Below are 24,605 nucleotides of genomic sequence, written 5' to 3' on the forward strand. Positions count from 1 at the left end.
TTTTTAATTTTTACTTATGTTTCCTCTCACATTATTTTATGTGGCTCATTACTAATAATTTAAATATCTTACAATTCAGTAGTTACAAAGTACCACAATCTTCATAAATAATGTCTTTAATACTATCACAACATTTTTGCAAAAGTTTACAAAGTATTATTATTTTGTTTGCCAAATCTTGAAGATAGCTTCTTTACTGAAACTACTTTATTGAAAAGGCCAAGTGGAAATTTAGTAAGCTGAAAAACATTATTAGCTTCTGGAAGCAAATATCATAATGGGTTTTTAATTAAAATGTTTTTCCTCATTTTCCTTGTGGCTTCCATTTGGGAGGAGAAAAAAAAGTTGTTATCTGAAAGTTTATTGTACACACATCAATGGACTGTTTAGAAGAGTTTAGACTACTTGGAAAAATCTATAAAACTGTAAAACAGCACCTCATCACTGTCTGTTAAATATGTATATCTAGTTAAGATCATTGGAATCCATTAAATCACTATGTTTTTGGCAAAGTGCCAAAAAGATGAACCACAAGTACAAAGCTCTTTTCTTGTCAGGTGATTTAGTAAGAGAAAGACACTGACAGTGTATCCAGGAAAAAGAAAGATTTACTATTAGCTGTCTCCAGAAAGCCAAGTCAAAATATTGGCTGCTTTTAGCTCAAGCTAATGGATGAATGAAGAACTTGGATGATCCAGTTCTAGCTCTCCTGCCATTATACATCTTGCTATTTGACACTGACAGGTCAATAAACTGTCCTGATCCTCAATTTTCAAGGAGGGGGTTAAATCAGATAATATCTAAAGTTTCTTCAAATTCAAATATTCTCTAAATCTATAGTATATAACCCATGAGTCTATTCCCAAGTCTTCAAAGTCCAGTAACTAAAGCTCATTTCATTCTTGAACTAACAAAAATAATGGAAAATATGACTTAAATGAATTAAATCCTTCACTAAGTTATCTTCATAAAATATCAAATTATGAATATTCCATTAATTAAAAGTAATGTTTCTTTAGTAACAAATAGAACATCTAGAGAAGACTAAATACACAGGCCCTAATTCTAACATATGTATTTATATTCATCATATAATATTATAATTCTTTGGAAAAATATACTACTATTCATTCTTACTCACCATTTTGAATGTAAACTAGAAAGATTTGTGCTAAAATTGACTTGAATCAAGACAATGGCACTTTCTTTTTTTCAGCAATGTATCCAATGAAATAAACTATCAAGAATAGGAATTTTATTTATTTTTTGCCAGACCTATGATTTCATTGGTATAGGGAACTGCTAAGGTGGAAAGTCTACCAATGCAATCAGAAATATATCTTTACATTTCATCTTAGAGAGTTGCATAGGGAACTTCTCAAGGGAGAATTTAAGTCATTTATCCATAGTCATGCAACTAACATAAATTAATAGGCAGGTATATTTCTAAGACCAGTCCTCCACCCATTACACCACTTTGCTTCTCATTAATTTTAAAGGCATCAAACAAGATCCCATGTTTTGCTTTACTATTTCTATAAATCCTAAGCATATTGAGAGAGGGGGAGATGATAGGGCAGTTGGAAATAGCAGCATAGAAAGAAGAAATTTATTCATTTTGATTCAACTTCCTTCAAGTAGAAGAAAAAATTGTCATTAAAAACAGTTCACCAATTTAAATATATTCATATCATCAATTTATATAAGGATTTGTTCCCGAATCCATATCATTATACATAAAATCTCATCCCTTATAATGAACATTATAATGAACAATGTAATATCTAATTAAAAAATTAATGAGTGCATTGCTAGAAATCATGGTAATAGCCTTAAGAAGCTGAAGATGAACTAGCTGGAGAAAAGCTGAAATTTAAAAAGTGAGAAGCACTCTGATCCAGTAGAAAGATAAATGGTGTCACACACAAAGCAACCCTTTCTAATTCAAGTTACTGGAATCCTTAGGAGATATTCTGTCTGTGTATGAAGATAATATTTAGGTGGGATGAAAGTTAAAGGGGTTAGGAAATAGCTACTACTGAATTAGAAAACAGAACTGGGAATAAATAACTTGGTTTACATCTCCTTTCCTTTCCTATCCTGTCATAAAACAGCACATGACCAGGCACTACTACTATTGCAAAAAGTAACTTATAAGTACTTAATAAATAATAAAAGTGGGTGTAAAAATAGACATTAGTTAGAAGTTATCTATTCAGAAATGAAAAATAACTTATTGTGTATGTATACAGAACTCTTCCTTAAGTTTTAATGTGATTTTACCTGTAATGTTTTATGTAGTAGACATTCTCCATTAAATCATTCCCAAAGTTAAGTAAGTGTTTATGTGAACTATGATCACATGACTCATTAAGATTCAAACCTAGGTTCTGATATCTTTTCACAGCAGAAGATTCTATACTGTTTCAGATGCCCTGTCCCTAAACACATCAAGCTATACAATGGCAGAGATTCCTAAGCACCAAAGTTTTAAATTTACTGTGAGCCAAGATCAAGACAAATGTTCAACTGGTGGCACTTCTAGCCTGTAGTCTTGCAATCAGTTGATCTGCCTGCAAACATTAAGAAAAAAAGAAAAATGTTATTTGCTCTGTCAAATTATCTGTAGTGAAGGCCAATTACATGCAAGAAAATATGTTATCTTTCCCTATAATACTTGAGTTCAATAAGAGTAGAAACTATTTTGCTCCGCCCCTCCCAGTAATCTGAAGGTTTGCTTTGCATGTATTAAAGATTTTAAGAAATGCTGCTTCATTCCTATACAAATCACAATCCCAAACATAACATCAATTGTTTCAAATTCACAATTTCACAAAGCAGACTTTTATTGGCTAGAATGCTGGACTTTGGAGTCAGGAAGCCTTGGGTTCAATTCCTACTTCTCACTCTTATAAAAATGTGACCATGGGCACATGAGCATATCACATAACCTCTATGTACCTAAGTTTCTTCAGCTAGAATTTATGGAAAATGATACTTGTAATTCCTACTTTGCAAGGTTATTTGAGGCTCAAATGAGATAATACAGGTTGTTCCAAAATCTTAGTACCATCTTAAGGTACTCATTAAGCTATTATAGCTGTTTGTAAATTTTAAAGCACTTCAAACGTGTCATTTTTCTTTCAAATGGCCCCACAAAGAAATCAATATATGCAAATAAAAGCATAAGTCCAAACTTTTAAAAAGCAAACTAAAATATTTTAAATTTCTTTTCATTTTTAGAATTTTTCTCAACTATTTTATAAAACATGGACCCTTCAGTACTTTTTTTGGGGAGTAAGGGAGATGCAATTAGAATTAAATTACTTATCCAGAGTCACACAGCTAGTAAATGTTAAGTAAATCATATTTGAAATCAGATCCTCCTGACTTCAGGGCGCACTTTCACTGCATCATTTAGCTATCCCTCTTCTATAATTCTTGGTAGAGGCTTTGGAATATTCACTATTGTCTTTATTTTCTCTCAGAATCTCTCTTCTGCACATTAACAAATGCCCTTTTATTTCTACTCACTTTCTCCAAAGACTTGTTTTTAAGAGAATGTGATTTAGAACTCTACAAATATTTGTTTTAAAATAAACTCAATAAAATCATTTGGAGAATACAATTTAGAAAATAAAAGCCGACACTATTTATAAAATATGAGTTTCCAGATGTTAGGCACCATTTAACTTTTTATTACTACAACAAGCATGTACTTAATCATAACTTAAGCATGCATTCATGGATTGCATAAAAGCTTAGCCTGGTCAGGTAACTCTAAAGATTCCAGTCACTTCTTATATTTACCTGAGAAGCCAAAGGCCAAAATCACATGACTAAAACATCGAGGCTTATTTTTCTTGAGCCTCAGGAAAGCTCTGCTAGTTTAAGCACACAACCCTGGGTCAGATATGACCATTAATGCTTACAGACTCTCCTCAACTAGCTACTTAAAACCACAGAAACTATCCCATATCTTACTATTAAAAGCCCCTTTTATCTTTGGGAAGATTTCCCTAGCTCCCCTCTCTTCCTTCTTCCCCCCCCCCCCCCACGCAATTGTGATGGTTTAGAGTAAATCTATCAGTGAGTAATAATTCTATTCCAAAGAGAGGAAGTTATAGGATGTGAGGGGCAGGAAAGGGGTTGTTCAATCCTTTATCTCTTGACTATTGACAAGTCAACAATACTTACTGTGATGAACCAGTATGAGTTGAGTCTATAAACCAATCTGGATAAAAAACCTAGCTGACTGGCTGGTGCCAAGACATGAAGGTGCAAGTGAGCTATGGAACAGAATGGAGGCCAGTGAAAACCCATTCTGAAACAGAGAAGAAAAGAATCAGAAGCTAACGAATTTGGGATCATCATTTAAGCCTATTAAAGTATCCATCTATCTTAAAAACATTGTCCTAGAGTAATGTCCTAAAGTGAATTTGATATTTAAAATTAATTCTCCCAGAAGGCAGTTCATAGCTGGGGACAATATCTTTAAAGACTCGATCTTTGTTCTTTTTACATATAGGAATTCTTCCAAATTAATAGTTCTCAAGCTTTTCACAGTGAAAGAATACTTCAGTTTAAAGAAAAAAAAAAGGCAGAATCTCATAGTAAAATTCTCTAAAATTGTTACATCAAAATTTATTTTAAAAAAGATTTGAGGTATTTCAGGATTCCTTGCAGCAGTACAATTTAAGACACACTGCTCTAAAGTATCACTCCTATATTAAATCTAAAATATAGAGCTATGAAAACAATGAAATATAAACACCAGAGCGGATATAATTCAATCAGCAGAGGGCACTCTTGTCTTTGTTGAAGACAAGCACCCAAGTTTGAACAATTTCAGCAGACATTAAACCGGACAGTTAACAACACATTTTAAGGAAACACTATAGATCAACTACCGCAAAACATTTGGTTTTACCTGGAAAATACAAGATGTTTTAGTTTTTTTTTTGCTTTAAAAAAGAGCTTATCATAGAATTCCTTTAAATACTGTTTTCCAATGTGTTTAAAATACTTTGTTTACAAAAATTCTATTTATATACAACTTCAAAGGGGTATAAATAGTGAATAAAGGAATAGATATTCATAACAACCATTCAACTATCCAACAAATAATAACGATCAAAATCACAATCGATGGCTACAGGATTGACAAGAGAGCAAGGTACACAGAACTACTACAATATTTATATATCAGTAGCCACTACTAGAGAGGCTGAGGGAGGGAGGAAGGAAGAAGTGCATTGATACATTGCTGATAAATCTGAAATTGGTCAAACTATTTTTAAAAACAACTTGGATTTTCCAAAATAAGTGACCAATCTCTTACCAACTTCTTTTACATTTTCATATTCATTATTTCTAATGATGCATATATCCATTACTTTTACATCTCAAAACCGATTCAATTTCACAGTTTGATTTTTAATTTTTGTTATAACAAAAAGTACATCTGTGAATTATTTGGGTACATGTCTGACCTCTCTGAGAAATATCCCCGTAGTAGAATTTCTTGGTCAGAGGATAAGGAGAGATTGGTCGCTTATTTTGAATAATCAAATTCATTTATAATGACCTCAATTATTTCTTTCTTTCTTTATTTTATTTTATTTTTTTGGTCCAGACCTATAATTTCATAGGGAATCCCAAGGGAGGAAACCCCTTCCACTAATACAGATCAGGAACAAACCAGTAATTAATATTCTCAGGAGATCCCTGTGGACATTGAGAGATTTAACTGATTTATCTAGAAACACAAAGATAGCTTACCTAAGTGACTCTACAAGATAAAATACTAAAGATTAATATAATGATCAGTCTCTCAACCTCTGAAGCCTAATTTTTCTCAATTATAAAGTTATAAAGGCTGGCAATTCCATCACTAAGGTCCCTTCCAGCTCCATAGCTCCATAGTGTTTCTCCAAGAATGAAAAATATATTTTTGATGCAGAGATATAAAAATGTTACACATACTTCAAACATAGTCTATACCTCAGTTCTGCTTAACTTTTTTTTCTTTTTTCTTTTTTTTTTCTTTTTCTTTTTTTTTTTTTTTTGCTGAGGCAATTGGGATTAAGTGACTTGCCCAGGGTCACACAGTCAAGAAGTGTTAAATGTATGAGACCAGATTTGAAGTCAGGTCCTCCTGACTTCAGGGCTGGTGCTCTATCTGCTACACCAACTAGCTGCCCCTGCTTAACTTTTTTTTCTTAGTTACATGGAAGAAACGAACAAAAGGAAGCCAGAAATTTCCTTCACAATAAAGCAGGACAGCTTTTTGAAAGTATATATATATATATGAAAGAAAAAAACAAGTATATAATAAGAGTCACCATTTCATGTGTACTTTTCTTTTCCTGTTGATAACTTATACAGGAAAATGTTCACTTGAATACTAAGTTCAATATAATGTTTCTAAAAATTAAAAAATAGGGACTGAGCTACATGCTCTTAGAACTATAAATTTGTGATCCTTATGATTAAAAGTTCAAGTTTGCATCCCATAATTAGGTTTCATATAGTTCTTTGTACCTTTCTTATGAAACAGGGTGAGAGAGAGAAACAGAGAGAGGGGGGAGGAGAGGGAGAGGAGGATAGAGAGAGGGAGACAAAGAGACAGAGACAGAGACTCTCTTCCTTGCTCACTCCTCACCCACTGCCATGGCAGCAAAGTGCAGTTCACATAGTGGTCAATTAATAAATATTTTTTCAATTGGACAGAAATTTCAAAAAACATCTCAATTGGGTTTTCTTGCCAATATCTTGCAATCAGATGTTTTTGATATTGAAACAAACTACATAGATTAGTGAAAACATTGTGTAAAAAGACTAATGTCGAATTTTGCATAAATTCTTTCATTCATTCCTTTAGCAATTATGTAATTAATTCTAATTCAATCACAATAGAAAAATTAGTAATACCATATGTGGAATAAGGTATACACATTAGTACCAAATTCTTAATATCAATTTCAGCTCTCAAAAGACAAATTAATTTTCCATTTCAGAAATAATGCTTTCATTACAGGAGAAGAAATCATCTTTTATAAAATTAATAATTCCCAATATGGTCATAAGCAGGTATACTCTTACCTCACGTCATTCAGGTCAGTGACATTTTTCTGCTGAAGAACGGTTTTTCCAACAGTAACCATTTTCTCCACTGTACAAAAGGAAAAGAAACTACCCTTAGCAAACACTAAGATGTCAATCAATCATACAAAATACATATTAATTCTTCTGGTCTGTATCAAAAGTTTTTAAGAAAATTAAGAAAAAATCTAGAGAAAATAAAGTGACCCTAGCCAGTTTTTAGTGCACAAGCAACTTCCAGACAAAAAAGTCCCATTGTTTGAGATATTCACCCAGCTTTCAAACCAAAAATAAAGTACTAAAGGAAAACCAGATCCCATAAAAAATTAGTCTCCAACTGTATCCAAACAAGGACAATAATTAATGGCAACTATTAAAGGGTATGGGGGAACTACTAATGAAGCACACACTTCAAGTGGAAATTAAGGCATCTTAACAAGTGAAATTCTGCTTATTTGGTTTCCACAACATTATAATCACATAGAGTTTGTTTTAGGTGAAAAGAACAGACAATCTAGGCTTCACCAGAATATTTATTACATCCTAGTACAGTGATAGGAAATAATAATGAAAATTAAACATACAAGTATACTAAATGTTTATCCTTCTGAATTAAAAAAAAAAAACAAACAGTTGTAATAACCAGGATTTGGGGGGAAGAAATGGAAGGGAGAAGCATATTTAGCTCTCTATTTTGATAAGAGATTGAAAAATGAAAAGCAAGCCATCTGCTTTTAGGGACTGCGCCAAAAAAAAAAAAAAAAAAAAAAAAAAATTCAGGATATGCCATAGGATCAGTTTAAATTCAGACTTATCTCCTATACTTTGAAAATCTGAGACCTGTGAATTTTTTTTTTATAACTATGATTCAATATAATCGAGGGTTTTTTTTTTTATTCCTAAATATTTTTAGGCATTGAGGTGGCTAAGTAGCTAAAGTGTGGGGCTCAAGAATATTATAATTCTGCTGCAAGACTTAAATTATTTAACCTCACAGCCTTAGTTTCTTCATCTGTAAAATATGAATAATAGCACCAACATCAGAATTGCAGTAAGAACCAAATAAGATTATACAGATAAAGCACTTTACAAACTTTAAAGTTCTATATAAATGCTGGCTATTATTTATTCTGAGGAGGCATTAATGATAAAATAACATAAGACCTTGATCTGAAGCAATATATACATAGTGATACACTGAAAGATCCTAACCTGCCTTTTGAATCAAAAATTAGCCTTTATTTAATGAAGTTTTAAGTATTTATTGAAACATAACTCTTTGAAAATGGTTGCTAACTATTCATGATTCAGGGATTAGTAATCATCTTCATTATTAAATTAAGCAGGAATCCATACTTCCCCAATACAAGCATACAAACAGTATTATGAAAACTGACCTATGAAGAAAAAATATTTAGACTAAACAAATAGATCATCTTTCCTATTTGTGGAACATAACAAAACAAAATCAATTTCAATAGTTGTTAAAATGGATTACATAAAATGCCTCTATTCACTACTGTTCTTCTGCCACACTACAGACAAATGAAGTTTTACAATAAACTGATTTCTAACCTAAACCTAGTGATGATGACCATAAACATGTAGCTGGAACTCTTAAATAAAAATAAAAGAAGCTGTAGCATTAAATACTGGAGAAAGAAAGGGCATTCCACTCCAATATCTTTGCCAAGAAAAAATGGGGTCACATAGAGTCAGGCATGATTGAAACAAGTAAACAACAAAAAGCCATTAAATCTGGTCCAAATGAGTCCAGAGTTTGGTAGGAAAGAAAATTACTAGTTAAGATTTCTAAATACTTTTTATTATTATTTTAATAGTATTTTATTTTTCCAAACACATGCAAAGATAGTTTTCAACATCCACATTTGCAAAACCTTGTGTTCCAAATTTTTTTCCTCTCTCCCTCTCTCTCCCCAAGACACCAAGTAATTCAATACAAGTTAAACATGTGCAATTCTAAACGTATTTCCACATTTGTCATGCTTTTGCACGAAAAATCAGATCAAAATGAGAAAGAAAAAAACAAGTCAACAAATAACAAAAAAAAAAAAAAAAAAAAAGGTAAAAATACTGTTTTCATCCACATTAAGTCTCCATAGTTCTCTCTCTGAATGCAGATGACTCTCACCATCACAAATCTATTGGAATTGCTTTGAATCACCTCATTGTTGAAAAGAGCCAAATCCATGAAGGTTGATCATCACATAATTTTCTTGTTGCTGTGTACAATGTTCTCTTGGCTCTGCTCACTTCACTTAGCATCAGATTCATGTAAGTCTTGCTGACATTTTTTTGTAATCAGCCTACTCATTATTTCTATAGAACAATAATATTCCATAACATTCATATACTATAACTTATTCAGCCATTCTCCAACTGATGGGCATCCACTCAGTTCCCGGTTCCTTGCCACTACAAAGAGGGCTGTTACAAACATTTTTTGCACACGTGGGCCCTTTTCCCTCCTTTAAAATTTCCTAGGGATACAGACATGATAAAGACAATGTTGGATCAATAGGTATACACAGTTTGATAGCTCTTTGGGCATAGTTCCAAATTACTCTCCTTAGGCACATTTTTAAGGGAGGCACCATAGTGGCATTGAGCACCTAGTCTAGCAACAATAGGCCCTGGGTTTGATACATGAGACTTGGAGCAAGTTACTAAAACTTCCTCCAGCCTCAATCTTTATTCAAATAAGAGCTAAATTCAGTGACCTATGAGATCCCTTTTACCTATAATTCAGTGACCTATGAGATCCCTTTTACCTATGTCAATGATTCTATGATATTCTGAAAATCACTACTTCTTCAAGAAATTATGCAAGTACCTCCTATAATCTATAACAATTTGTCTATCATACAAGGTATTTTAAAATTGTTAGCCAAATGATCCCAGCTCCAAAAATAAGAATAATGACAACAAACTTTGAGCCCAAGTAACTTGAGGACCAAAGGTTATGGTGTAAAAAGGCAGAAAAAATGGAAGAAGAAAGCTAATCCATCATAAACATAAATTTAGTCTTTCACTAGTGGCAAAAGATGATCACCAGGCCCCAAATTCCACAAGTTCCAATGTTTTTAGTTATCTGAATTATGGAAAAAAGGAAATGAGCATTTATTAAGCATAACTATATTTCAAGTACTAAACTAAGTACTTTGCAAATATTATCTCATTTAGGCCAGTTTGTGATGGCATATTATGAAGAGTTAAGTCATACTAAGACATTTTAAAATCAAATATTGCTTTTCCAAAATTTCTAATCTGATCTGGTATCACCATAAATCATATTAAAGTCTTACCTAAAGGTATATCTTCTTTCTTTAGGGTTTTGCAGTTTCCAATATGCTTCTTTGGCACCACAAGATAATGGTGTGGAGCCCCAGGTCTGATGTCTTGGAAGCAAACCAGGTCTTCAGGCTAATGGAATAAAAGATATAGTTTCATCTGTTATTCAATTAATCTTTTAAAAGCATTTCCTGATTCTGAGGCACTTGAGCAACAAAATAGCAAACTAGACATTTTCTCTGATTTCCACAAGCCCCCAAAAAGCAATTATGTGCTAAAGATAAATTCAGCTGTTTTTTCCATGGTCTAAACCATCCAGAATCCAAGGCTAAAAAGTAAATAACAAATAGAAACAAAAACAAAAACACCACAATCAAGGAACTAATACTTATTGACCCTGAGCTCACTCAGCACTGCTCCTCAACCTCCCAAATGCTAACAGCAATGAAGGTGCACCAGCAGACCCAAGAAAAGACCATAAGACTTACATCAAAACCTATTCCAATCTCTCTTTTCTCTCTTTACAGGATTATGGAGACCAGCAGGCCCTAGGCTACAAGAGTCTGGGCTCCAGAATCAGCATGGCCATATCCCTTCAGGAGAAAAAGCCTTTTAGGAACTGCATTGCAAAAACCTCAACTGCAAAGCTTTGAACTGCTGTGTTGAATCAGAGAACTCTAAAGAACAGAAGAAGTGGAACACATCACTAGGAAGCTAAATTGTAAGTAGTAGAGAACAACATTCTACCAATCCTCAGGGAAGAGCACAGCATCCGTTGGGAGTCAGTTCTGACTACTCCCGAAGTCAGTTGGGACAAGTTGGGACTAGGCCAATGAAACCACTTTCCTAGTGTTGGAGAAGGCTAAATCCGGATCTAGTCTTCCAGTAAGCCACTATGAGAGGGGAGGAAGTCAGGAAGTGAGTGATAAAGAAAATAAAAGGAGAAGGCTAAAAGTACCAAACCAAAGATTTCAAGGAAGAAAATAACTCAAAAGATTTTGAAAATTAACTGATAAATCAACAAGAAAAACAGTAAGAACAGAAAGAAATACGGTCTCTATATCTTGTAAACAAATTCAGACAATGAAGTATAATAAATACTTCAAAATAAAAGAAAATGATTCAACAGTTGATGTGACAAGAGGACCCTGTGGAATTTGAGAACATGGAACCACAACATGCTATTTCCGAATAGTTTAAATGAGAATTATGAGAGTAGATCTGCATCCTATACAGCAGAAAATAAAAAATTTAATCTGCAATGGCAAGACTCCTCAAATTAATAAAAGAAAGAACAAAAGACTCGGCATACATATACACAAAAGTGAAGAACAACCTGGAAGAAGAGAAGCAAAAAAAAATAACATTCTCAGAAAATATGTCACTATATAGACAAATATGCAAAACTCCAAGACAGAATATGCAGCAACAACCTAAAGATTATAAATTTGACAATTTGATTCAGAAACAACTTGTTTCAAACTTGAAACAAGTTGTTTCTGAATCAATTTGTCAAATTTAACCACTTTTTTGTCTTGGCATTTGCAGCTTTGGGTTTTATCATGGAGATAATCTGTGAGATCTTTCAGTGAAAATTTTATTTCACTGCTCAGCACTACTCAGAAACTATAAATTTTTATCTATTGGAAGTGATGTTTAGTTAGATTAAAGTTCAATAACACAAGTGCCATACAAAGCAGATTTTAGAATTAGAGAGACAATATCTAAAGAAAACTGGAAAATCAGCTTCATGGGGCCTTCATCTATCCCAGCGAACAAGACGGCTGACCTTAAAGTCAATCCACAAAAGGAATCATGAGAAAAGAAAAGAAAAAAAAAAAATCATAAGCTGGATCATTGCCACTTCATTATTAAGGATTCCAGTGTCAATGTTCAAAAATGTATTTTAAAGTTCTGGTTACTTTCTCTTCATTTAATCTACGTGGCAGTTATTAATCCAAGTGTTAAAGTTTAATTCCCACCCCCCCCAGAGATTAGTTTATAAACACTATTTTTCTGGTTTACATTCTTCAAGCCAATAAAATGTTTTTGTCGCCTGAAAAATATATACCACTCAATCAAAACTAGCCCTCCCTCCAGATTTTGTACTTAATGCGATACAAGTATAACCAACAGAGAGCCTTCAGACTCTGATAGTATGTATACTGAAGACACTATACAAGACAATGTACCCTCAAGCCTCCAACACACTGGATGGATCTCTTGTGGTCATCCTAAAGGAAAGTAAATATATTCATGATACAGAATAAGCAATGAACTTACAATAATCACATCATTGAAACATATATGGCACATACACAACAGACCTCACAGACACAAAAGATTAGCTTTGACTGGCCAACAGAATGTTTTTGCTCTTAGAGGACATTTGTTCATTTCTGAGGAAGTTTTTGGACCTCCATTCATTAATAGACTATTTTGTCTCAAGCATGGTACAATTTTAAAAGACAGTTATATGTTTTGGAGGTATGAGTCAAAGTGAAATTTATTTTGACTATGCTATTTGTTACAAAGGTGGGGTGGGTTTTTTTTCCTCCTTTTTTTGACGAGTGAAAGGGGATCGAAAATAAGTTTTTTTGTTCATTAAAAAATGCATAGATAATATGTTTATGGAATTCTGAGTATAGGAATTGGAATCATCTTCTTTTATCTCTTCCCTTTTATATAATTTATAAAATTTAATTTAGCACTGATGAAAATACATGCATGTAACCTTTTCTGAATTAACATTTTCCTAGAATCACCTATTTCATACACTATTTCATTCTTTTCCCATAGTCACATTAATTTTAAAACAGAATATGAATAAGGAAAAGTAATGTCACCAGCCAGCAAACTTGACTTCAATGAGAAAGCCAAGATAAATGCAAGGGCCCTTTGACCCAGAAATATTACTACTAGGCTTTTACCTTAAGGGATAATGGATGAAAAAAAATATGCCTTACAAATTTAATGGAATACTACTGTGATATAAAAAATGATGAAAGCATGATTTCAGAGAAACATGGAAAGACTTGTATAAAATGGATACTGAGGAAACAGAAGAGAGCCAGAAAAAGTTTATGTGATTACAACATTTTAAGGACAAACAATTCTGAAGCAATAAGAACTATGATTAATGCAATGACCAACCAATACAATGACAATGCATACAACCCACAATCTATACATAGTTGGACTTGTGGCAAATTGAAAATTTTTGGAAATGGCTTATGTGGGAATTTGGTTCAACTATGTATATTTGTTACAAAGGTTTTTTTTTTTTTTTCATTTATTCAATAAAATATAAAATGAGAGGAAAAAAATAAGAGTTTTAAAAAATTAGAAAGCACAAAAGAAAAAGGAAAAACTATGATGAGGCAAGTTTGAATATTCCACACAAATACTCCTCTCTTAGTTACCACATAGTCTCACAAAAAGACTGGGGAAAAAAAAAAACCAAAAAAGCTTCCCATCCTGCAAAGTGCTTCAGAGAATGGGCTCTTTGTCTTGCTGTTCCATCTTCCAGTAAGCAACAAAAATGGAAATAGTAGACGATAGTAAAAATTCAAGTATTAAATGTTCCCTCCTGTCTCATGACTGCTGCAAATAACGAAAATAAAGACTGTTAAAATGAGTGTTAAGGGCTGCAGTCATTTTCTTTTAGAATATCTGCAGCTGAGAAGCTGTTTTGATGAGATATATATATATATATATAAAGTTGCTTTTCTTTAAATCTATAAAACCTAGGTTCAAGTCCTGATTCTGACACATATTGGCTATGTGACCCTGAGAAAGTCAATTAACCTCATGGTTCCTCTATGTAATTCTAAGGCTTTAAGTTACTGTCCTTTCAAATTAGCAAAGGGGACTGCCTTATTACAAATTTCTCAAATCAATGAAATCCCAGGTCCAGTGCCATTCCCTACTCCCAAAGATACTTTAAGAAAAACATTGATATATCCCAAAGAAATCTTAAAAAAGGGAAAGGGTTGTGGCAGCCCTCTTTGTAGTGGCCAGAAACTGGAAACTGAGTGGATGCCCATCAGTTGGAGAATGGCTGAGTAAATTGTGGTATGTGAATATTATGGAATATTATTGTTCTCTAAGAAATGACCAACAGGATGATTTCAGAAAGGCCTGGAGAGACTTGCATGAACTGTTGTCAAGTGAAATGAGCAGGACCAGGAGATTGTTGTATATACTTCAACAACTGTACTATATGATCATCAATTCTGATGGACGTGACCATCTTCAACAATGAGATGAACCAAATTAATTCCCATAGAGCAGTAATGAACTGAACCAGTTACACTCATCGAAAGAACTCTGGGAGATGACTATGAACCACTACAAAGAATTCCCAATCCCTCTATTTTTGTCCTCCTGCAATTGTACACTATTTCAAAGTCCAATTCTTTTTGTACAGCAAAATAACTGTTTGGACATGTATACATATATTGTATTTAATTTATACTTTAACATATTTAACATGTATTGGTCCACCTGCCATCTGAGGGGGCAGAGGAGAAGGGGAAAAATTAGAACAAAAGGTTTGGCAATTGTCAATGCTGTAAAATTACCCATGCATATATCTGGTAACTAAAAACTATAAAAATAATTTTTAAAATAAAATAATAATAATAATAATAAAAGAAAAGCATTGATAATGGGGCAGCTAGGTGGTACAGTGGATAGTATACCAGCTCTGAAATCAGGAATACCTGAGTTCAAATCTGACCTCAGACACTCAATACTTTCTAGTTGTGTGAGCCTGAGCAAGTCACAACCCCAGTTACCTCAGCCAAAATAAATAAATAAAAATCACTGACAAGATGGAACATATTCATAAGTGAAAATAAGGATGATGACTAAAAAACATCATGACATATAAGGAATAAGGATTTTTAGCCTGAAAAGTAGACTAAAAGGAGACCTACAATATGAAAGCTTTCATTTACAAGAATAAAACTTGTACTATTTGGTTTCAAAGAGTAGGATTAAAGGGATAGATTTAGCTTTTACTTAAGGGAACAACTTCCTAATACAGTTATACAAAAAAAAAAAAAAAAAAAAAAAAAAAAGCTGCCTGGGGAGATAATGGGTTCCCTTGAAACAGAATGACCATTTGTCAGATATGTTGTTGAGAAGACCTGTTTAAAACCAGTTTGGATTAAATGGATTCAGAGGTGTCTTCCACTTTGCAATTCTATGATTACCCATTGGATAGCAAATAAATCATTTCTTAAATCTTAAAGCACTAAGTGTGGTTATTATGTAAGAACTTCTCATCCTTTTTTTTTTTTTCCTAGCTGAAATACAAATGATGTAATTTACATCTGAAATGGCTTAAAATGTCAAAACATACCAATGATCTGACATTCCACTGTTGTAATTCTCCCTGAAGAATTTATTAGAGAGCATGACAGAAATAGCATATATGAAAGGTTATGTGTAAGGGGCCTTTAAATGGGTGCCACAGCAAATCGGGAGATTGAGTGGTCCGGAAGTAATTTCTGTGGATATTAGGACTGCCCTTGGGTGGGATCCTGTCCATTTTGAGATAGCTTCGTAATGGGTGACTCTCTCGCTGATTGGCTGTGTGTGTGACCTCACAGGCCCTATATAAGCCCACTGCAGGCAGCAGGCGCTCTCTTTAACCTGGCGTTCTTCACCCTGGCTTCCTAGCCTGGGTGGCCAAGCCAAGATGGATAGCCAAAAGAGGTAAGGGTTTTGGTAGTGAACACGTGGGTCTTCTGACCAGGTGTTCACTCGGGAACCAACAAGTCAGGGCATCAGTTAGGGCATTATGTGAGTAGGTATAATAAAGGCTTTTAAGATTACAAGTGGCTGTTCTTGAGTGTGCTACCGGTTATTAAGCTATAGATTCAAGAGATTGTGGCCAGAGACCTTAGAAGGCCTCAGAAGAGGAGAGCCGGGTAGAGTTCACACTGCAAAGGACAGTGGTCAAAAGTACTCTGGTGGGTCTAGGACAGACTAGTAATTGTAACTGCCAGGAGAGCACGTTACAGTTATGGGTAGATCATATTATGAGCATAGATCCAAAGATCAAAAAGACTTTAGAATCCAGCTAGTCCAATATGATTCAGTTCTTTCCACTATACTGCTGTGCTGCAATTACTATTAAAGGTGGCATTTGAAGGAGTAAATACATCCATGAGATCACAGAGCCACAAAATTAATGTACCAGATTCCCCTATTACCTTAACAAAATTTATAGGAAGCTCTCAGCTAAGAATATAGTTGGAAAACCATTAGTGTAGAATGGTAAAAACAAAATTTAAAGTTAATAGGGTGAAGGTGTAACATTTTTTAAGACTATTGCCAAGCCTAATAATCATCTAAACAACATAAAGATTTTTACAGGGCACTCTTAAAAAATCACTACCACACATTGAACCAACCCTTTAACAAGCATTTTTTAATCTACTAACTTTTTGTGTGGCATTGTGCTGAGCACTGGAATTACCAGTACAAAGAAAGATAGTCCCTTGTCTTCAAAGAAAAAAAGGAGTAAAGCTGCGGGAAGAAATGAGAGAAAAAGGTACCCCAGAGCAGGGAACTCATAGAAAGTCTGGAATAGGAGGAAAAATGAGATGGGGCTGACCCAAAGCTCTCAAATTGAGTTCAGGGAGGAGCCACCCAATCAGAGGGGAAGGCACCAGGCACAGAGGGTACTTCTGACCAGAGAAGAGCAAATGTTCATAGACATAGAAAGGCAGAGACAAAGAAACATAAAAGGGAAGGCCTTCATATGCAAAACAAAAGTTCCTTATACTAAAATTGTCAGTGGCTTAAATAGATCAATTGCATATGAAAAGACCAAGGAGACAAAAAACTTTACTCAAGAACACAAACCACATTCATACCTTAATCTCTAATCACTAATTTGCATAAAATCCCCAAAGGGAAGGCCTTGGATTGTAATAGAAGTAGGACTGACAGAATTAGGCCAAATCACCCCAAAATAAGGTCTAGTGTATTAGAGAGGATAGAGGCTTTTAAATCACAAAAGAAGGTCAACAGAAGAGGCTAGACCTTTCAAGCAACCTAAGAGATGAAACTCTGAAGGTATCAAAGGGAAGAGGCCACCAAACCTAAGCTAAACATTACTGCCCAGTGAAAAAGCATAGTAGCACTCTAACTAAAAAGTATTTAATATCAACCACCCAAGAAAGCGTCTGAGGTTGGAGAAAAAAATACAGTTGCCTATCAAGAAGAGAGCCTAGAGAGTCTAGTCAAGGATCCCAGAAGATTCTATGCCCTGGGAAAAGCCCAGCAGGTGCCCATTAGCACCTAGCTGGCTAGCAATGGCACCAATTGTACAATGCAGTAGAGCCCGCTGCCAAAGTGATCTGTTTGATCTGGCCAGTGCCTCTCCCCAGCCTAGCTGGACAACTGAAAAAATCTTTATCACTATTACCATACTTCACAGTGAATTCTGTTAAGATTTCATTTAAGTTTGTGGCCACTTTTACACTTAAAGATTCTTTTTATATTTGGGGTCAATGTACTCTCTTCTGAAGCTATAGCACTGTTCAAGCTGTACCATCAATAAATTGTCTTCAGTAAGGACATGAATTTACTGGCTGGGAAGGGTATAGATAGCAATGGGGGCTCATGAGCTAATTAAGAGGTTAGTATTCATGGGGTTTGGCCCTAGAATTCTTAAGGCAATAACAAGCCAACCCGCCAGTGTGAATATACCCAAAAGAAAGTGTGTTAAAGTAATTTACCTACACCTACAAGTAGCAATGCTTTTCCTGGTTTCAAGTCTAATGCAATTAAGTCACTAAAATAAGTCATATGTAAACAAACATAATTGTGTTTGAGAGAAAGTTGGCAGATAATAGCAATATAACCGGGATGCATTTAGCACTGTAATACTATCCTAGCTAGATTCAGGTATAGTCAAGTAGAAAAATATGCTTCGTTTTTACTGAGCATTTCATCTTTTAGAGTATTTAAAATAATCCAAAATTTCCTCAATGAAAAATCTCTTCTCTCTATAGGTTGCTAAGCATCATTACAGTATTATGTGGTTCTAGATCCTCAAAAACTATGCCAGCAGAACGTCTGGCAAGTTCTACCCACCTAAAAAAGCTTTACATCTATGCTGAAAGATGGAGTGTGATCATGATATACAGGAACTTCATAATTTTAAATGCAGAGAGGCTCATGATGGGATGTTGGCCAATCTGGGTTTAAAAAGGCACAATTGTCAGAGCCAGGATGTGAAAAATTTATCATCTCCATCTTTGATCAATTTTGCAAGATTCTGGTTATCCTAAATACTTCTGAGAGTCCTTTCATCCAGCCTTAGTAATTGCAAGTATACTTCATATTAATCAAGTGATGGGTGAAATTTCAGACTTCTAAATTATAACAAGATCAGAGATTTAGTGGGTTACCTAATAGTAGTCCAGCCCCCTCATTATAGAGATGAGGAAAACCAAGGTACAAGAGAAGTTAAATACTTGCTCAAAGTCACACATGTAGTAAGTTTAGGAGAAAGAATATGAACGCAGGTTCTTTGACTCTCAAGCCCTACCACTCCCAAAAATGTAAAATATTATATAAAAATACTTATTTCCTTTATAAAAGGACCCAAAGGATCATTCTTTTAAATGGCGAATTCATACCATTGCAGGCCAGTTGTTTCTCCTTGGTTTTCAAAGAAGACCAAAAACATCAAGACGTGAAGGTTTTCTAGTCTAAACTTGTGTGTAAACTGGAATTAAAAGAGGCTAGATGGCACAAAGCTGTGAGCCTCACACTATCTTCCTGAGTCAATGAAATCTAAGAAAGGCAAAAGAGTAAGAGTATATGGAATAGGTCATGCACAGATTATGTGTACAACAAAACCAAGTTGAATTTAGTACAATTGGGGAGAAAAGGCTAATGAACTCACTATGGTATTTAAGTGCCTTTTCAGGACCATATAGCCTCTTTACTCACAGGTACAACTTGCTGTTTACACAGTTTCATTTTATGCTTTATAAATTTATCTTGTGTACTTTTAAGAGAAGGGATTTTCTGAATTTCTTCCTTGTCCTCAGATCAGGGCACTGATAATATGAGAAACTTTGATCTTTGCTTCACTATTTCCAAATATCTGATTGGCCCAATTAGAGCTTATGAAATAGACTCATGAAAAAGGAAGTGGAGAAACAGGAAAATCTCATGGCATGAATAATAGAAGAGAAACAATTCGAAGTTTGCTTTAAGTTAGCTACCAGTGATTTTGCCTAGATTAATACAGAATGAGTTTTAAATTATATTTACTATATAACATATGAGTAAACAACCAACTCTGGAATTTTATTATTCTAAGTCAAGAAGGATAAATTGCACTGGTTCTAGAAATTTGCACAACATTAAAAGGGAGTTTATATTTTCTTTGCCTTTCCTGATTAAAAATAAGAGGAGCAAATTCTGCCTTTCACTGCTGGATCATTGATTATCTGGGAAAACTGAACTACTGCAAGAGACTCCTCAGCTTAGAGAGAACACTGAGACCCAAGGAAAAAAATGAGTGAATTGAGTCAGTTTCCCAGGTTACAATGGGAGTTACAACTGAGCCAGGTTCTCTAACCCTGTCTGTATTCTAGCACTCTTTCTAGTATCTTTTCAGAGAAGCTAGCATTTATTTTAAACACTGCCACTTAACTTTCAACAAACAATCGAACAATTAATTTTTTAAATGCAGGTAAAAAAGCCTATTACATTTTTACTTCCCCTTCTATTTTTGTGTCTCCATACACCTGTATGTAAGTAAAGCTCTGCCCCTCCTAAAACTTTTATCAGTCTTTCCAAATTTCTTTATAGCATATATAACCCCTTCATGCAAGCAAATAAAATAATACAAAATTTATATACAGAAGAAGGAAAAAGACCAAACTTTCACAACCAGGATTTGTATTATACCATAAAATCATAGCTGACACTAACAAAACAATAAAAAAGCTAAAAAGCAGAACAGGTAGTGTATAATTAGGACAAAAGCTATTCAATAAACAAGTGTTTGAAAAACCATGATTACAAAACACAGGGAAAGGGAATAAGAGAAATTTTTAAAATTGGTACATAAGTAGAGAATTTTCTCCATTTTTATGGTACTATCTAATAACATAATGGTAAGTAATCTATTATTTAAATATCTAAAAGACATCAAAAACATCAGGAAAAAACAAAAGTTATTGAAATTGTAGTGAAAAGAAAAAATTTCTTTTTTCTAAAGGACAAATGAAAGAAATAGGAGGCAAAACAGATTTTATTATATAAAAATAAAACTTTTCACATTAAAATAAAATCCCTATATATGTTAGAAAAGATCTTGGCAGTAAATGTACATATGATAAAAAATATTACTTCAAAAATCTTTAAGAAATTCACCCACGAACTATGCCCAAAAAGTTATCAAACTGTGCATACCCTTTGACCCAGCATTGCTGCTATTAGGCTTATATCCCAAAGAAATACTAAAGAGCGGAAAGGGACCTGTATGTGCCAAAATGTTTGTGGCAGCTCTTTTTGTTGTAGCTAGAAACTGGAAGATGAATGGATGTCCATCACTTGGAGAATGGTTGGGTAAATTATGGTATATGAAGGTTATGGAATATTATTGCTCTATAAGAAATGACCAGCAGGAGGAATACAGAGAGGCTTGGAGAGACTTACATCAAGTGATGCTGAGTGAAATGAATAGAACCAGAAGATCTCTGTACACTTCAATGTTGTATGAAGATGTATTCTGATGGAAGTTGATATCTTCAACATAAAGAAGATCCAACTCACTTCCAGTTGATCAATGATGGACAGAAACAACTACACCCAGAGAAGGAACACTGGGAAGTGAATGTAAATTGTTAGCACTACTGTCTATCTACCCAGGTTACTTATACCTTCGGAATCTAATACTTAATGTGCAACAAGAAAATGGTATTTACACACATATATTGTATCTAGGTTATATTGTAACACATGTAAAATGTATGGGGTTGATTGTCATGGGGGGAGGGATTGGAGGGAGGGGGGGATAATTTGGAAAAATGAATACAAGGGATAATGTTATTAAAAAAAATTCTAAATTAAAAAAAAAAAAAAAAAAGAAATTCGCCCACATATTTATATGTGAATAAAAATTTTAAACCAGCAATACTGGAAGTAAATTGTTAGAAATAACCTGGGGGAGGGTTGAATGCTTGAAAAATTAAGTGTAAATATAATTTAAATTTATTTTAATCACTATAATTATTATTAAATATATTGGCAGTATTGTGAGCATAATAGCTGCAGTTACTAGGCTGCTGGTGGAGCTTAGGAACTGGTGCAATCTATGAAAAGTAACTTGGCAAACTAGAATAAGGGTTACCACTGATAAGTACCCTTTTAGCCAGTGATAGTAGATAAATGATTTTTTTTTAAGGCCCTCACTATGTAAAGAGTTGAAAGTTACTAAAAAAAAAAAAAAATTCACAAAACTGCAAACAGCCTCTAGGTAGTTACTGGAAACAGCAGCATAAATTCATCTTGTTTCAATAAAACAAATCAATAAAAATTTTGGTAATTTTGAAATTACCAAAACAAATAATATGGAAAACAATTTCAGTTAGGAAAACTGCATTAGAACACATACATAGACAACCTCTTAGTAACAATAAAAACAATTTTTTAAAAAATATTTATCAGGACACAAAAAATAAAGGAGACATTTTTGTTAAAATACACATGTGCTGTTTAATATATACTGGATTACTTGCTATCTAGGGGAGGGAGAAAAAAATTTGGAACAAAGGTTTTGCAAGGTGAATGTTGAAAACTGCATGTTTTAAAAATAAAAAGCTTTAAAATTTTAAAAAATTATATATGTGCATGCGTATATATGTATATATATTTATTTAAAACAAACTGAAAGGTTTGGCACTTGTAATTGGATGTACGATTTCATTTTTATTTTATTTGAAGATTACTAAATTGATATTGATCCATTTTTAAAAATCAGTTTCTACTTCTTGCCTCTTTTTTGTATCTGTAGGGTTTATATTGTGAGTGCTTAATAAATGTCTGTTGATTGATTTTTTTTTTTTATTATGACATTGATATGCCACATTCTGCCATCCACAAAGCTAGTGGGCGTTTAAGCAATTTCAGTCCTTTGAGAGGAAAAACTGGAAGCGGCTACGAAGTAACAAAGCTTTCTTCCTTGCTAACATCATACGCCTTTTTTTTTTTTTTTAAATCAGTCATCTCCAGAGTATACACGTGAAACAGATTAAATACGAAACATATTCTCGTCTCTTTGTAAACAGACGGACGATGTCCTTAACACACCAAACGCCTTTTGGAAAAGCGACCCTTCTTTTTGTAAGCTAGGACTCGATAAGCGCCCGCTCAGACTGACCACAGCTAGCCAGCGGTTAGAAAGCACCTTCCAACAGCTGGACCATGAGGACCCCTCCCCCGCCAATGGGGGGAGAAGGCGCAAGCTAACGCAGAAGCTGGTCCTACCTGCGCTCCCAAACAGCACCGGGGATCCCAGTCTGAATCAGGCCCTCTGCACAAAGCTCTGGGGCTGGCTGGGAGCTTACGCCACCCCCACTCCCCGCACCCATACACAACACACGTGCACAAACGTAAGCGCTAGGAGATCCTACCCGGGTCCAGCCGGCGCAGGGGCCCCTCCCTCCCCGCCCTAGCTGACCTCGCAGGGAAGCAGTTGGGTGCCGGGCTCCTCCTGCCGAGCGATCCGACAGAACACGCACTTGGGGTCGTAGCCATCGCCCGCCGGACAGGCGGCAGCTCCCTCCTCCACGCCGGAGCCGCTTTTAGCGGGTGGAGAAGGCGGCTGATCGCAGACAGGAGGCCCCTGCTCCCCGGCCATGGCTGCTGCCCTGGCTGCCCCGCGTCTCTCAGAAGCTAGAAGAGGCCGCCGCAGAGGCGGCCTCGGCCCTGCCCCTGCGCAGCCCCGCCCCTTCCCGGGCCCCACCTCCTTGGGAGCGCGTGGCTTTGCCCCCTGTGTGAGCGCGCCACTTCTGGCCGGGCTGCCTGCCTCAGAGAGAGCGCTACCTGTGCCAGGGGGCGGGATCGGCATCTAGCAGGGGCGGGATGGGCAGCTAGCAGGGCCGCCCCCTGCTAGGACCGCCCAGCCTCCAAAGCGGGTCACCCGCGGTTCTTAAGGTCCTGAGAAGATGAGGGCCCCAGAAATGAAGTCGCTAGGAATAATGGAGCTGCTTTCTTCCCTAGTCCTGGCCGCAGTGCACAGATGAGGGATGTCTCTGCCCTGTTCCTTAATTGTTTTTTAAATCACAGGCATTTAGTGCAACAAACTTCTCAGTTACGTTATTTCAAATTCAGAAAAATTGGAGTGGAGGCTTTTTTTAGCCTGCATGCTGATTTATGCAACTGGAGTCAGGAGGATTTAGATACAGCCAGTTTCTTAAAGTGTGTTCAACATAGATGCATTCTAATGTTTATATTCTTAATAATAAAAATAAAAATTTCATTAATATAAATTTTCCTTTGTGGATATGAGTTTGCATAGGTGTGGGATTTTGCATATATATCATTAAGGTCAGTTTACCAATGATACATGAGAGCTAGTGTGACAGAAATACTAATAAGACTTGCAATTTTCAAAGCATGAAATCAAACAATTTGTCAAAAGGTGCAAGCAATACCCCATTCTTAGTGGTTCAGGTAAGCTTTCACACTGGTCATATGACAATGTTTCCTCTCTTCCCTTACTGAAGTCTGCCTCCTCTCAGGTAGTCTCAGTCTATCAGCTGTGCCCTTGTGCACAGGCTTCCCCCATTTTAAGTGCAGAAGTAAAAAGGTAGTCTCAGATAAATCCCAGAATCTAGCTAATATCTGGGACCTTCTCATGGCTTTTTTATGGCTCTAGATATGTGTCCCTTGGTTATTTACCAGATAATTGATTACATAAAGTACTCATTAAATTGTTTATAATATATTCTATATAATAATCTTTTCTGTCAGAGGATACTCAGGCTTACCAGTTTAAAAAGTACACACATGATGTTTACAACATCAAACTATAGAAAGTATTTTTTCTTATTAAGAAAATAACTTACAGAAAAACAATTTATTCAAAACAATCACAAACAAAATTTATTTTTTATTATAACTTTTTGACAGAAAATCTGCAT

General features: G+C 34.9%; 1 protein-coding gene across 1 annotated transcript; it reads right to left on the reverse strand.

The window, feature by feature from the left end:
• HINT3 (histidine triad nucleotide binding protein 3) lies at positions 1-23,411 on the reverse strand. Its single transcript, XM_074309912.1, has 5 exons — positions 23,141-23,411; positions 10,431-10,548; positions 7,105-7,174; positions 4,198-4,324; positions 1-2,573 (listed from the first exon to the last, which is right to left on the reverse strand). The coding sequence occupies exons 1-5, from the start codon at positions 23,318-23,320 to the stop codon at positions 2,526-2,528; spliced, it is 543 nt and encodes a 180-aa protein (XP_074166013.1). The 5' UTR covers positions 23,321-23,411; the 3' UTR covers positions 1-2,525.
• Between the last annotated feature and the right edge of the window lie 1,194 nt (positions 23,412-24,605).

This window comes from Sminthopsis crassicaudata, chromosome 4 (genome assembly GCF_048593235.1).
Source record: "Sminthopsis crassicaudata isolate SCR6 chromosome 4, ASM4859323v1, whole genome shotgun sequence".
NCBI classification, from domain to species: domain Eukaryota; kingdom Metazoa; phylum Chordata; class Mammalia; order Dasyuromorphia; family Dasyuridae; genus Sminthopsis; species Sminthopsis crassicaudata.

Coding starts and splice junctions, on each gene's coding strand:
- HINT3 (XM_074309912.1), bottom strand. CDS start 23,320: ATGGCCGGGGAGCAGGGGCCTCCTGTCTGCGATCAGCCGCCTTCTCCA. Junction 10,549..23,140: donor CCCAACTGCTTCCCTGCGAG/GTCAGCTAGGGC, acceptor TTATTCCATTAG/CCTGAAGACCTGGTTTGCTT. Junction 7,175..10,430: donor GAAAGAAGATATACCTTTAG/GTAAGACTTTAA, acceptor CCTTTTGTACAG/TGGAGAAAATGGTTACTGTT.